General features: G+C 38.0%; 1 protein-coding gene across 5 annotated transcripts in view; it reads left to right on the forward strand.

Moving 5' to 3' along the window:
* ARNT (aryl hydrocarbon receptor nuclear translocator) overlaps positions 1-15,199 on the forward strand; it is a 79,670-nt gene that overhangs the window by 43,285 nt on the left and 21,186 nt on the right. For all 5 annotated transcript variants that reach the window (XM_049616343.1, XM_049616345.1, XM_049616346.1 and 2 more), the window contains 6 exons: positions 2,433-2,646; positions 6,736-6,949; positions 8,070-8,172; positions 9,870-9,935; positions 10,351-10,436; positions 12,008-12,084. In XM_049616343.1, the coding sequence (XP_049472300.1) occupies positions 2,433-2,646; positions 6,736-6,949; positions 8,070-8,172; positions 9,870-9,935; positions 10,351-10,436; positions 12,008-12,084 (760 nt within the window). The remainder of the gene's footprint in view (positions 1-2,432; positions 2,647-6,735; positions 6,950-8,069; positions 8,173-9,869; positions 9,936-10,350; positions 10,437-12,007; positions 12,085-15,199) is intronic.

The raw sequence follows: 15,199 nt of genomic DNA on the forward strand, positions 1-15,199 counted from the left end.
CATGATGAAGCAGATGCTGCTGCTTCTTCCTGTTTCTTACTCTGCTGTTTTCTTCCCCTTTCTCTTTGTGTTTTTACTTATCTGTGGCAAGAGAGGACAAGAGTTTTTGGAAGTTTGTATGTAACAGGAACTTTGGCTTCCCCAATCAGAAAGAGGGTGCGTTGAGGAATTTAAGTAACTGCTAATAATTTTATAGTTTTCTCTTTTCCTCATTATCTTAGCACTAAGTTTCACAGAATAAAAGTCTTTAGAAAGGAGGCAGCTGTACCAGGTGGTGCTTCAGCAGGGAAATAATCTTTTATCAGAAGACTCATAGGGGTGCCTGGGTGGCCCAGTCAGTTAAACATCCAACTTCGGCTCTGGTCATGATCTCATGGTTCATGAGTTCAAGCTGACAGTGTGGAGCCTGCTTGGGATCCTCTGCCTGCCTCTCTCTTTCTTTCTCTCTTTTTCAAAAAGAAATAAGCACTTGAGAAAAAAAAAAACACAAAGACTAATAAATATACCTGTGTTTGAAATTAGTGCCCAACATTTAGGCCTTAATATTTATTCCACACTTTTCTAGAAAGCACACCCTTATTTTCCTGTGTAGACTCACAGGCTAGATCACTGTGTCATAGCATTACAGCCTTGCTTTGGTGCTTGAATTTTTCATGGTTTCCCAGAAAAGTTTTAACAGCCTTGATGTGGTTATTGAAAAGATCAGCCTTGGGGCACCTGGGTGGCTCAGTCGGTTGAGCGTCTAACTTCGGCTCAGGTCATGATCTCGTCCGTGAGTTTGAGCCCCACGTCGGGCTCTGTGCTGACAGCTTGGAGCCTGGAGCCTGCTTCGGATTCTGTGTCTCCCTCTCTCTCTGCCTTCCCCCCGCCCCCTCCTCATGCTCTGCCTCTCTCTCTGTCAAAAATAAACATTAAAAAAAAAAAAAGGTCAGCCTTCTGGATTTCAGTGTTAGAAATCTGTCAGATTCTAGGAGGATGGGTGCTTTAAGTTTGAGAGTAGAATGTTTCTCAGGGATATTAACAAATATAGACCTATGTGGTGAGATCTTTTTGCCATTTAGAAAGGAGAGTCTAGAGTTGTCTTTGGAGATTGTTATCAATAATGTAGAAATACTAGGATATTAATGTTGTACCCAAGTTTTTCTATTTTCTGGCTTCTGTGATTTGGGACCACTCAGTAGGAGATAGATCATTGATACCAACTACATTCCCACCCCCCACCCCCCCACCCCCCGCCCCAGTCTATCATTACTTTTTCACCTGGGCCACAAGCTCATTTTGTTGCCATTTCCTGCCAAGTCTTTCACTCTTCAGAAAGCTGATTTGGCATGGTATGGTGGGAAGACCATTGCATTCATTGGGATTGAGTGCTGCCCTTGGGAAAGTCACTTACTTAACTGCTTAACCGCTTCTCATAAAGAGATCAGTTTATGTTAGATCAGTTGTTTTCTGTTTTCTTTTTTACACAAAAAACTTTTTTTAATAGAATCCTTAAGTGGTAATGGAAGTAAATAAAAAGGATAAAGCAAAGCTGCTCAAGTAGAAGCAGAAACGCAGCACGTTGTTTGGTTGTCTCTGAGGCTTTGTGGGGTTTCTCAGAAATCCACCGTGAGAACTACTGGATTATTTTTAACAATGATGAGATTCTCTCTTGATTTGAGGAAATCAGCATTGGAGATGTGATCCAACTTGTCTCTTTTCAGGCCTTTTCCTCCCCACTCCACTTTCACTCTCTGATTCATTTTGTTCCAACTGGGGACCCACAAAGGACCTCTGGTAGATATCTTAAAATCTCAGTGCACTGGCATGGCACCCGGATAGACACACTAGGACTTTGTGCATTAGTGAGACAAATAAAACTTCAAAATCTTCCAATTCTGCTTTCTAGTATTGAGAGTTAGAGAGAAGCTTAGAACAAGCAACATTTTATAGACCAAAGGAATCTATACTTTCAATTCTTGTATCAGTTGTTGGGCAATATACTTGTGTTGGAAAAAGCTGGTAATTTTGTTTTCAGCCTTAAAAAGTTGAATTAGTAAACATGGAATTAGCTAAGCAGAGATCACTTGTCTCTCAGGAACTAAAGTGAATAAAATCAACATTGACTTTCAGACTATAATTTCATAAAATATTTTATTGTTCTGATGAACAGGTAACTTGCAGAGGAAGTGAAGTTACCAGGAGATAGAATTGCTGGTATCTGCTTATTCTCTGTGTGCCTTGTTAACTTCTATTCCATTGCTCTGCATGAAGGTTGGCAGACGTGACTCTACCTTCTGAGATTTAAGCACTCCTAAATCTAAACACCATAGTTCTTTAGCAGCTCGCTTGGTATTTACATCACTCTCTGCTCTCAGATGGCCAGATGTGACCACCTGGGTGGGGCAACTCTCTCTCTCTCTCTCTCTCTCTCTCTCTCTCTCTCCATGCAGGGAGAATCACAGTGAAATTGAACGGCGGCGACGGAACAAGATGACAGCCTACATCACAGAACTGTCAGACATGGTGCCCACCTGTAGTGCCCTGGCTCGAAAACCAGACAAGCTAACCATCTTACGCATGGCAGTCTCTCACATGAAGTCCTTGCGAGGAACTGGAAATACATCCACTGATGGCACCTACAAGCCTTCATTCCTCACTGATCAGGTCACTGGGCTGCACAACTCTGAGCAAGTCTAGAATCTGTTGAAAGTTTTGATCTTTTGGGGATAGATAACCATAATTCTATTTAGGGCCTTATATTGGGAGTCAGAGCAGAGCTGAGTCTGTAGACTGTTTAAAGTGCAAGAATTCAGCTGTCAAGGAAAAATTCAGACCGTGGGAAAGTAGTTTCAATTCCTGGCTATACATTCATTAGCATTGAAACAGTGAGAAGTACAGCAGACTTTTGCAAACTATTTGGCAAGCTTATAGGTATTTTAGATTTCACCCATGAATACAGCCTGTAAGGTGGAAAAAGAGTGGAACTGCAGGAAAAAGAGATGACTATGTCCATGGAACCAGCCCTCTTCATTGGCTTTAAGGTTCTAGAAGATGGAAAAAATCTACTTCTTATTCCTGAAGCAGCGTTCAGTTTTAGTGATAAAAGGAATCTTAACAAGGCAGTCATTGTTCCTTAGAGATGTACTATGGTGCATGTAATGAGAAAAATATAGAAGGTAAAAACATTTCCAGCCTTTCAGGAACTCAGTCTAAATATGAACATGTGAATAGGTGGAAGTCAGTCTGAATATGACTATTTAAGTGGCTGGATACACACATAAGCGAAAAATGAGAGGAAAATGCATAGAGAAGAAATAAATTTTTAAAAAACTTTTTAATAATTTGGGGCACCTGAGCGGTTCAGTTGGTTAAGCATAGGACTCTTGATTTCGGCTCAGGTCATGATCTCACGGTTCGTGAGTTCGAGCCCCACATTGGGCTCTATGCTGACAGCTCAGAGCCTGCTTGGGATTCTCTCTCTCTCCCTCTCTCTCTGTCCTTATCCTGCTCATGTGCACTCTCTCTCAAAATAAACACTAAAATTTTTTTTTTAATTATTGATAATTTATATGAGGCTGGATAAATATATACTGGAGGGATGGCGAAAGTGAATAGAATGACCTGGCCTGAGTGAGGATGGTCAGCAAGACTTCTTTTTTTTTTTTTTTTTCTTAATTTTTTTTACATTTATTTATTTTTGATAGAGCATAAGTGGGGGAAGGGCAGAGAGAGAAGGAGACACAGAATCCGAAGCAGGCTCCAGGCTCCGAGCTGTCAGCACAAAGCCTGACACGGGGCTCGAACTCCCAAACTTTGAGATCATGACCTGAGCCGAAGTCAGATGCCCACCCGACTGAGCCACCCAGGCGCCCCTAGTCAGCAAGACTTCTAAGAGTAAGGAAGCCGTGTTCTGTTTCAGTGATTAAATATAACCCATGGGGAAGGAGGGGGCACCTGGGTGGCTCAGTCAGTTGAGCATCCGACTGGGGTCATGACCTTGTGGTTTGTGAGTTCAAATCCCATGTCGGGCCCTGTGCTGACAACTCAGAGCCTGGAACCTGCTTCGGATTCGTTGTCTCCCTCTCTTACCCTCCCCCACTCTCTCTCTCTCTCTCTCTCTCTCTCTCTGTCTCTGTCTCTGTCTCTGTCTCTCTGTCTCTCTCTCAAAAATAAATAAACATTAAAAAAAGATTTTTTTTTTTTAATAACACAGTGGAGGTACCTGGGTGGCTCAGTCAGTTGAGCATCTGACTCTTGATTCCAGGGTCGTGGGATTGAGCCCTGTGTGGGGATCTGTGCTGAGCATGGAACCTCCTTGGAGCTCTCTTTCTCTCTACCTCTGCCCTTCTCCCCCACTTCCATGTACGTTCTGTTCCTCTCTGGCTCTCTCTAATAATAATAAAAAATAACCGTGTTTTTGCAGAAAAATTTGGAAAATACAAGAAGTATAAGGAAGAAAAATTGACCCATAATGTTACTCTTTTATTCAAAGGATTAGAAGGAAGAAATGTGGTTTGGAAGAAAGGAATAAGAATAGTTTTCCAGGGTGCCTGGGTAGCTCAGTTGGTTAAGCGTCTGACTTCAGCTCAGGTCATGATCTCACAGTCCATGAGTTCGAGCCCCGCGTCAGGCTCTGTGCTGACAGCTCAGAGCCTGGAGCCTGCTTCAGATTCTGTGTCTCCCTCTCTCTCTGCCCCTCCCCTGCTCATGCTGTGTCTCTGTCTGTCTCAAAAATAAATAAAAACATAATAAAAAAATAATTAAGAAAAAGAATAGTTTTCCAAGTAGGGATTGTCTGTATGATAGCACACATAGTATGGATTTTATATATATGTATTTTGGAATAGTTACTCAGTTTGTTCTAACAACAGACATAGAGATACTGATTCAGTCGACTCCAGTCATGCACCTATTGTGAGTTAACCAAGTGTTTTTGTGCTATGAGAAAAATGAGATAAGAGATAAAGAGGAAAACAAAGAGGTAAGAGATAGTCACTGGTGGAAAGAGGTAAATAAATAGATCACAATATAAACACACAATCAGTTCTATTCTAAAGGTACAGTATTAAGTCCTGTAGAAGTATAAACATGGGAGAGCAAGAGTAGGGGAATAGTATTGGGAGTAACCCAAGCAAATACCTGGTAAGAATGATTTGGTTATTGAAGGCAAAAGAAGGAGCTTAGCAAGCCTCGGGAGATGATAATAGGTAGGCTGGGACCTGATGATCCAATATTTAGGTGTTACGTTACCAAATTTAGATATTAATTTTTAGGCAGTGGGAAGCCATAAAAAAATGTATGCATTTTAAAAAATTGTAGCATTTTAAGGCTGGGTTGGAGAGAATGAAAGCAGGGAGACCATTTCATTGATTTGGGGGTAAGATGACTAGGACAGTGATGTAGTATTGGAAATGGAAATGATAAAAGAGAGTTCTCACTAGAGCATAAGAGAGAGTAATTAGATTTTGAGTCTTGTAGCCTGAGAGGAAGGTGATACTGTTAATCAAAAAAGGAAATGCTAGGGGTGCCTGGGTGGCTCAGTGAGTTAAGCTGACTCTTGATTTCAGTTCAGGTCATGATCTTGTGGTTTGTGAGATCCAGCCCCGAGTTGGAGAACCTACTTTGATTCTGTCTCTCTCCCTGCCTCTCCCCCTGCCTCTCCCCACTTTCGCATGCTCTCTTTCACTTAGAAAATAAATAAATTAAAAAACAAATGCTAGAAGAGCACAGAGGATTGTTCTTTGGAGGGGGAGATAATGATATGTTTTGAGATGTTGAAATTGAATTGCTGATACAGTGTCTAGGAGGAAATGTTTAACAGATAGTTGGAATTCAGGAATTCAGGTCTGCTTAAAGCTAAAGAAGAAAAGTTTAGGCAAGTCTAAAGATGTAGATTTGGGTATCATTTCATAGCACGGAGGAGTGGATATGATTTCTCAGAGAGTATGGTATAAATAGAGAAGAGAACTTAAGATATAACTTAGGAAATACCTATACTTGAACAAAGAGAAGGGAGCCTGAAGCAGAGAAGGGACATTTAGAAGTGCAGCAAAAGTTGGAGGATGGTGTTGTAGAAGCTAGAAGAAAATAAAACTTAAAAGGATAGAGTGGACAACGTTAACAGATTCTGCAGAAGACATCAAGTAATATGATAAAGACCCAGGAAAAAGGACTTGAATTGGCAGTTAGGACATTGATAACCTGCTGGAAACAACATGAACGGTTTAGAGTGAAGATTGTAGTGTGATTGAGAAATAATTGAAAGATAAGAGAATGGAGCCAGTGAATATAACATTTTTCTTAACATAAACTTGGCACTGAAAAGGAGATCATTTGGGCAAAGTTGAGGAAAAATTTGCATGGAATTGAGAAAACTTGATCATGTTTATAGATCTGAAGGGAAAGAGAGTGAAAATGAACATATTTGTAGAGCAAGATCGTAAAAAGAGACCAAAGGGGGTGAAATCAAGAACTCAGTTACTGTTAGTGGTGAGCTTTCTTACTCCCCATCTTAAGTCCTGAGATTGAGGAGGAGGTGGATACTGACACAGAGAGGATGAAGAAATAATTGATAAGGAAAAGCTGTCGTGAAGGCACTTACACTTAGGTTGCAAAACTGTGACTATGGATCAGGCAGGAGCCAGCAATTGCTTCTGGAGAGAGAAATCAGTCATGTACTATCTTATTCTTTCCATGAATAATACTTGGCTTTTAAGAGTTCAGTATTAACTTGTATTTCTCTTCTTTGAACAGGAACTCAAACATTTGATCTTGGAGGCAGCAGATGGCTTTCTGTTCATTGTCTCATGTGAGACAGGTCGGGTGGTTTATGTCTCTGACTCAGTGACCCCTGTTTTGAACCAGCCTCAGTCTGAATGGTTTGGTAGCACACTCTATGATCAGGTGCATCCAGATGACGTGGACAAACTTCGTGAGCAGCTTTCCACTTCAGAAAATGCCCTGACAGGTGTGAATTATGTGGATGGAAAATGAATGGGAAGTCCTTTTTTTTCTGAAACAGAAGAGGTGTTTTAGCTCAATGTTTGTTGAATCTGGCAAGGCTTCTAGAATTTTCTCCTTTAATGAATATGGTCAGTTTTTTCTATCTACATGGAGATAATATAATTTGTAGCTTATCTTTAGAAAATGTTTCTTTAATGATAGGACACATATAGAAGTTTAATTTTAATGTAAATAAAACAGTAAGTTAAAACCAAATCTAATAAACTTTTTTTTTTTTCATTCTAAAAGAATTAATTGCTTCATGTTTCTGTCTTAATTTGTATGGGTAATTACCTGGTATTTTTTTCTACCTGTTTGTGCCTCTCTTTGGCTTTATACTGGGTTCTATGATAATAGATTTTTATTTTAGAGATGTTATCCATATAAGTTTTTACTTTTTACTTTTTTTTTTTTTTTTTGGTTGTATTTGTACTATTTTTCTGTTTTATTCCCTCCCCCACTCCCCCACAACCCCGTTTTAATGCTGTTCAGTCCTGTTGCCAGAGTTTGGCTATAGGAAACACAAGTGCTCCTTAAGCAACTCTGGAAAAAAAATTAAAGTGGAAGCAGATCTAAACTGGTATTTAAAATACAAGAAAGCCTACTATGGTTAAATTAATGTTGTTTTAGTTTTCCCTTCTTTTAGGTTTTTATGGATTTTATTTTTCTAGTTCTTTTCCCCAAAAGTTGCCATTTGTTTCTAGTTTCTCTGGAAACAGATATGTGTTTCTATAGCATATAAAAATATGTTTTTAAACAATGACATTCCCTCAGTGTGCATGTGTACATGCTTGTGTATAAGCTTTTCCTTATGTTCTTGTTAACCTTTTGCTTACCAACAGTACTTTCCACTCCTACTTTCCTTCCTTGCACAAGGTTATCTCCAGTGGTGGCTTTGAACTTAAGTATAAGATTCATTGATGCGAATTGAGCTATTTTAGTCTTGAAAAAAATCCGTCCCCTCCTTGTTATAAGCAAGGAGATTGGAGGGAATGATTAGGGTACTTACCTTTGCCTCCAGTGTCTCTCCTGCTTTCCCCCTCGTACAAGAACACACTCCATACTGCTCTTCATTCTTTTTTCAGGGCGTATCCTTGATCTGAAGACTGGAACAGTGAAAAAGGAAGGCCAGCAGTCTTCCATGAGGATGTGTATGGGCTCAAGGAGATCATTTATTTGCCGTATGAGGTAAGTGTCAGGCTGCGGACTGTGATTTGACACAGGAATAGTAGCAGAGGGTTTGATTTCTGGTTAGAGGAGTTAAACTTTTAAATCCAAGCTCTAGTTGGATTAAATTTAAGTGTTACCACATGGGTTGTAACAGAATAAAGTGTTTGATAAGGAAACTAAATTTTAATGAACTCCTCCTGTGCCAGACATTATGCTAGGAAGTTTATTGCTATAGTCTCATTTCCCACATCTGTCCTTCAGAGTCGAATTCATGGTACCTATTTTGTTGTTAAAAAGAAAAAAAAAGGACTCAAAAAATTAACTTCCCAGAATTACATAGATAATGCCTGATATAGGATTTTATTTTATTTTATTTTTATTTATTTTTTAAATGTTTACTTATTTTTGAGAGAGAGAGAAAGAGAGAGCCAGAGAGAGGGAGGCAGAGAACCCGAAGCAGACTCAGCACTGTCAGCACAGAGCCTGATGTATGGCTCGAACTCACGAACTGTGACATCATGACCTGTGCTGAAGTCAGACATTTAACCAATTGGGCCACCCAGGCACCCCAGGATTTTATTTTAATCCACAGTAATTGGATTCCAAAACCTATATTTTTTCCCCAGTACATCACAAGACAACATCCATGTACTCATGTCATTGCTGCATTTTTCTTTTTTCATAAAATGTTGATACTTAATTATGTCTTTCTGTTAGTATTTAGTGTTTATAAATTATACATTTTAGTATTGTGAAGAAAGTATGGTGGTACATTCTACACAGGTAGAAAAGATCTCTCTTAAAATTACAAAATAAATTCAGGTTGTATAATAGAAACTTACTAATTTATACCATCTACTAAGGATGCTTATTAGAAATGATGAGTAGGATATTAAGAAAGGTTTCCTGAGAGATTTACAGAATTGAATATTATGTGGCTTAGTGGTTTAGAATAACTTCTGGAACTAGATTACTGGATTTCCCACTTAGTATCTTCTGGGACCTTGAGCAGATTACAGGACTACTTTGTGTTGTGATTTCGTCTAATGGAATTATATTAATATCAACCTCATAAAGTTATTTTGAGGATGAGATGAATAAATATATGTAAAGATGCTTAGAATAGTGTGTGGTACATATTAAACTCTATATAAGTTTTACCTATTATTATTTTAAAGAAACGAGAGAAGGAAAGTGGAGAGGGTGGGAGAGAATGTCCCAGTATGTGGACATGGCCTACGTAGAGACATAGGCAGAAGCAAGAGAAATAATAAGGATATGTAGCAAATAGATTGGGATGTGGTATAGAACAGGAGTCTGCAAACCACAACTCTTTATTTGCAAATAAAGCCATATAAGAACATAGCATGTGCATCTGTTTATGTATTGTCTGTGGCTGTTTTCATGCCCTAATGGCAGAGTTGACTAGTTGCAACAGATTTTATGGTCCACGAAAGCTGAAATATTTACCATCTGGTCCTTTACACAAAAAGTATTCTGGCCCCAGTGTAGAGAATTTCTGCATTTGAAGAGTATGTGGAACATTTTGAACTTCAGATTCTGGGCTCAGTTACAAGTTTTAGAAATACCAAACCTGGTTCATTTATCCTTCTGTGTTTCATTGTATCCAGAGCCTGTTATCTGGCTGTTAACGGATGAAAAGTTCTTTAATAGCACAGCGTAATTGCTTTTAATGTCTCCGTTCCTTAAAACAGGTGTGGCAATAGCTCTGTAGACCCCGTCTCCATGAATAGACTGAGCTTTGTGAGGAACAGATGCAGGTGAGATCCTAAACAACGAAGAACCAAAGGGATGGCCAAATTCCTGTAGAGATCATCACTTTTTAAACTATCTTACTGTGTGTAGTACTTCCTTCAGCAGCCCTTACCTTCATCCCTCATTTCCCAGTTACTTAATTTTCTGGCAATATTTTCCTGACCTTCTGCAGCATCTTTTGCTCATCTTGTTTTAAAGAAGTGGCCCTACCACTTTACCAACTTTCTTTCTGCTGTAATACCTTTTGGTTGCTTTATTTTGGCAAGGCTCAGAAATAATGGTGGTCACTTTGGGGTGGAAGAGGCCAAAAAGTGACCACTTTTCTAAACATCCAAGAGCCTGAAGTTAAAGGTACTAAACCAGCATTGCCTTTTAAATGTTACTGGGTAGTTTTTCTCCTCACACATGTACTTCTTCTAGGAACGGACTTGGCTCTGTGAAGGATGGGGAACCTCATTTTGTGGTGGTCCACTGCACAGGCTATATCAAGGCCTGGCCCCCAGCAGGTAGGGAAGTTGGATTTCTTCCGTGGTGCAGCAGGATTGTCACAGAGTCTGAGAAAGTTAGCTCTAGCATTTGTCATGTACCTGGTACATGGTATGTACTGTGGTATAAACTATAAGAAAACACGAAAGAAAAAGCAGATAGACTTCTGCTCCTCCTTTATAGTCCAGTTGGGGAGATGGATTACTCAGACTGGAAAATGACTCAATGTTGGCTGTGTCACAGAATGCAATTTTAAATGTGCAGATTCATAATAATATATACTGAATACCTATTTTCTAAGTATTTGTGTGCAAAGAAGCAGTTGGCATTGAATGTAGTTAATTTGAGAAAGCTACATAAAATAGGAGCACGACTTTGAGGGAAAAGAGGGAAATGGCTTGATTGTAGTAATTTACAAATGGGATATTCTCTGTAAAGGCTTTAAATCAGGATGTGAGCAGAGTAGCTTTACTAGAACTGGAAGTCAAACAGGGAATGTGAGAAGGGTGGTTGGGGTGCAGGGGTCAGCCTTTTAAACTGGTTTGTCAGAATTTCCAGATCTTAGCCACTTTATTTACTTCCCTGCTGGATGGGTATGATTGGGAAGTGGGATTGTAGAGAGAGGGAAACTTAAGAGAAAAGGGAGGCAAGGTGGTATATTGGGGTAAGAAATTAAACTTTGTATTTGGAAAAACCTGAGTTTGATTCTGGCATTGTTACTTATTAATGGTATAACTTAGGGTAAGTTGCTTGACTTTATAAAAAGAACCCCTCAGATTTCTTACCTATGATTTGGAGATTATAACTCCAAACTCAAAATAACTCATGCAGAGTTATTTTGAGGATTAAATTTAATGTAAGAAAATCACTCATCCCAGTGCCTGGCATATAGTACGCATTCAATAAATGGCAGTTAAATGCAATTAAGAAAAATTTAGTTTTAAGTTTAGTGACATTTGAACTTTTTAATTTATATATCGTGTAAGCCATACTTTTGCAGTATGCATGGTCTTTCATTCTTCCGTATTGCTCTCAAAGAAATACTATTTTTCTTGGTAAAAAAAAAAGATACATATGCAAAGACTAAAGAGAATGCAGTCTTCTTCCTTTTCCACACAAAATATTGAAACATTGGCTTCTCTCTTTTCCAAAGGACATAAATAACTGTTGGTGTTTGGTTTCATTTCATTTTTGGTTGTTTGCTTACTTTAAAAGACACAGGTTGGGCAAGACATCTGTTCTCTGCCTATCATTATGGTCACAGAATGAATGACTCTCTTCATATATGTTTGGCTTGGCCAGCATGGTTTTTAAGAATACTTAGGGTGGGACTTGTACTCTGCAATTTATTACAATTAATACGGGTAAAATACATGAATTATTATATGTAAAAATACTTAAAATAGTACCTGGCATATGTGGTAAGTTCTGTGCAATTGTTGTCTTACTGTTATTCTAATCATTCAGCACTCTCTATTGTGTTATACTTAGTCTCTTCATACCTTACATGTATTTTAAATCTTTCTATCTGTATTGAAGGCAATTGAGTTTGAAATTCCTGTTAAACCTTTTTAACTTCACCTTCCTGAAGGTGTCTCCCTCCCAGATGATGATCCAGAGGCTGGCCAGGGGAGCAAATTTTGCCTAGTGGCCATTGGCAGACTACAGGCAAGTATGAATTTCCACACCTATATCATCTTTTTTTTTTTCCTTTTTTCCTTCTTTATTTTTCAGTTTTCTTTGAGTATTTGTTTTTTAACTTTTAATCCCAATACAGTTAACATATGGTATTATATTAATTTAGTAGTGTATTAGTTATATTAGGTGTATAGCAGAGTGATTCAGTAATTCTATACATTACTCAGTGCTCATCATAAGCATATTCTTGGGGGGATGGGAATGGGTTAAATAGGTGATGGGTACTGAGGAAGACACTTGTGATGAGTACCGGGTGTTATGTGTGTGATAAATCACTACCTTTCTACACCTGAAACTTAATTACACTGGATGTTAACTAATGAATTTAAATAGACACTTGGAAAGAAAATAGTGTTTTCTTAATCTTCTTCACCTTTTTCACCTATCCCCTGACCCAGAGTTTCTTCTCTGTAGTTAAGAATCTTATTTTTTGTCTTTTTTATCTTTGTTTTGTTTTTTAAGTCCACATATATGTGAAATCATATGGTATTTGTCTTTCTCTGACTTATTTCACTTAGAATTATGCTCTCTAGATCCATCCATGTTGTAAATGGGAAGATTCCATTCTTTCTTACGGCTGAGTAATATTCCATTATGTGGGTGTGTGGGTGTGTACGTGTATATATATATACATATACATACACGTACACACCCACACACACACATATCATCTTTATCCATTCACCTATCGATGGAGACTTGGGCTGCTGCCATAATTTGGCTATTATAAATAATGCTGCAGTAAACATAGTGCATGTATATTTTCGGATTAGTGTTTTTATATCCTTTGCATAAATACCCGGTAGTGGAATTACTGGATCATATGGTAGTTCTCTTTTTAATTTTTTGAGGAACCTCCGTACTGTTTTTCACAGTGGCTGCACCAGTTTTGCATTCCCACCAACACTGCACAGGAGTTCCTTTTTCTCTTCATCCTGGCCAACACTTGTTTCTTGTGTTTTTGATTTTTAGCCATTCTGACAGATATGAGGTAGTATCTCATTGTGGTTTTGATTTCCATTTCCCTGATGATTAGTGGTGGTGAGCATCTTTTCATGGGTCTGTTGGCCATCAGTATGTCTTCTTTGGAGAAATGTCTGTTCATGTCTTCTCCCATTTTTTGGTTAGATTATTTGGGTGGGATTTTTTTTTGTTTTTTGGTGTTGGGTTGTATAAGTACTTTATATATTTTGGATACAAACTCTTTATCAGATATGTCATTTGCAAATAGCTTTTCCCATTCAGTAGGTTGTCTTTTAGTTTTGTTGGTTGTTTTCTTTGCTGTGCAGAAGCTTTTTTATTTTGATGTAGTCCCAGTAGTTTATTTTTGCTTTTGTTTCCTCTGCCTCAGGAGCCATATCTAAAAAAATGTTGCTGTGGCCAATGTCAAAGAAATTATTTCCTGTGCTCTCTTCTAGGATTTAAAAAGAATGTGTATTCTACTGTTTTAGGATGGAGCATTCTGAATATATTTGTTAGATCCATCTGGTCCAATGTGTCATTCAAAGCCACTGTTTGCTTGTTGATTTTCTGTTTGGATGATCTATCCATTCAAGACAGTAGCATGTTAAAGTCCTTTGCTGTTACTGTATTACTATAGATTACTTCTTTTATATAATATATTAGCTGTTTTATATATTGGGTGCTTCCAATATGTTGAGTGCATAAATACTTACAATTGTTCAGTCTTCTTGTTGGTTTATTCCTTTTGTGATTATATAGTGTCTTTCTTTGTCTCTTGTTATAGTCTTTGTTTTAAAATCTATTTTGTCCAATATAAATATTGCTACCCTGTTTCTTTTCACTTCCATTTGCATGAGTGATAAATGCTTTTCCCTTCACTTTCAGTCTTCATGTGTCTTTATCTCTAATAGGCAACATATAGATGGGTCTTGTTTTTTTATACATTGTCACCCTGTGTCTTTTGATTGGAGCATTTAGTCCATTTACATTGAAGGTAATTCTTGGAGTGCCTGGCTGGCTCAGTCGGTGGTGGAGCATCTGACTCTTGATCTCAGGGTTGTGAGTTCAAGCCTCATGTTGGGGTGAAGCCTGTGCTTTGTTTCTTCTCTTGCTGTCTCCTCTAATGATGGTTTGTTGGCTTTATTTAATGATATGCTTGGATTCCTTTATTTTTTGCATATCTATTACTGGTTTAATTTGTGGTTACCATTAGGTTTGTGTATAACGTCTTTTGCATATAGTAGCTTATATTAAGTTAATGGTCACTTAAGTTTGAACCCATTCTTTATTATACTTTACATTCTTCTATTTTGTGAATCCCTGGACTGATATTTATAAACCTACTTAATTTTACTGCTTTTGTGTTTCCTACTTTTTTTACTCCTCCTTACTGTCTCAAAGAGCCCCCTTTAACATTTCTTGTAAGGTTGGCTTAGTGGTCATGATTTCTGTAACTTTTGTTGGTCTGGGAAACTTTATCTGTCCTTCAGTTGTGAGTGATAGCCTTGTTGGATAGAGTATTCTTGGCGGCAGGGTTTTTTCTTTTCAGTACTTTGAATATATCATGCTGCTCCCCTCTGGTGTACAAAGTTTCTTTTGAAAAATCTGATTATGTTATGGTTTTCCTTTATATGTAACTGTTATCCTTTTCTTTTTTTCTTCTTGCTGCTTTAAAAATTTTTTTTTTCTACTTTTTGCCAATTATTGTATGTTTTGGTGTGGACCTCCCTAGGTTGATTTTATTGGGGAATCTCTGTGCCTTCTGGATCTGGATTCCTATTTCCTTTCCTAGAAATTTGGAAGTTTTCAGCTATTATTTATTCAAATAAATTTTCTGCCCCTTTTTCTCTCCCTTCTCCTTCTGGGATCCCTATAATGTGAATGTTCTTAAGCTTGCTGGCATGACTGAGTTCCCTAAGCCCATTTTCATTTTTTATTTATTTATGTTTTCCCTCTTTCCTGTTCAGCTTGATTGCTTCCCATTATTCTATCCTCCAGGTTACTGATTCATTTTTCTGCTTCCTCTAGTCTGCTATTTATTCCGTCTAGTGTATTTTTAATTTCAGTTATTGAATTCTTCATCTCTGATTGTTTCTTTTTTATGTTTCCTGTCTTTTTGTTA

The sequence above is a fragment of the Panthera uncia genome, assembly GCF_023721935.1.
Source record: "Panthera uncia isolate 11264 chromosome C1 unlocalized genomic scaffold, Puncia_PCG_1.0 HiC_scaffold_4, whole genome shotgun sequence".
Taxonomy (NCBI): domain Eukaryota; kingdom Metazoa; phylum Chordata; class Mammalia; order Carnivora; family Felidae; genus Panthera; species Panthera uncia.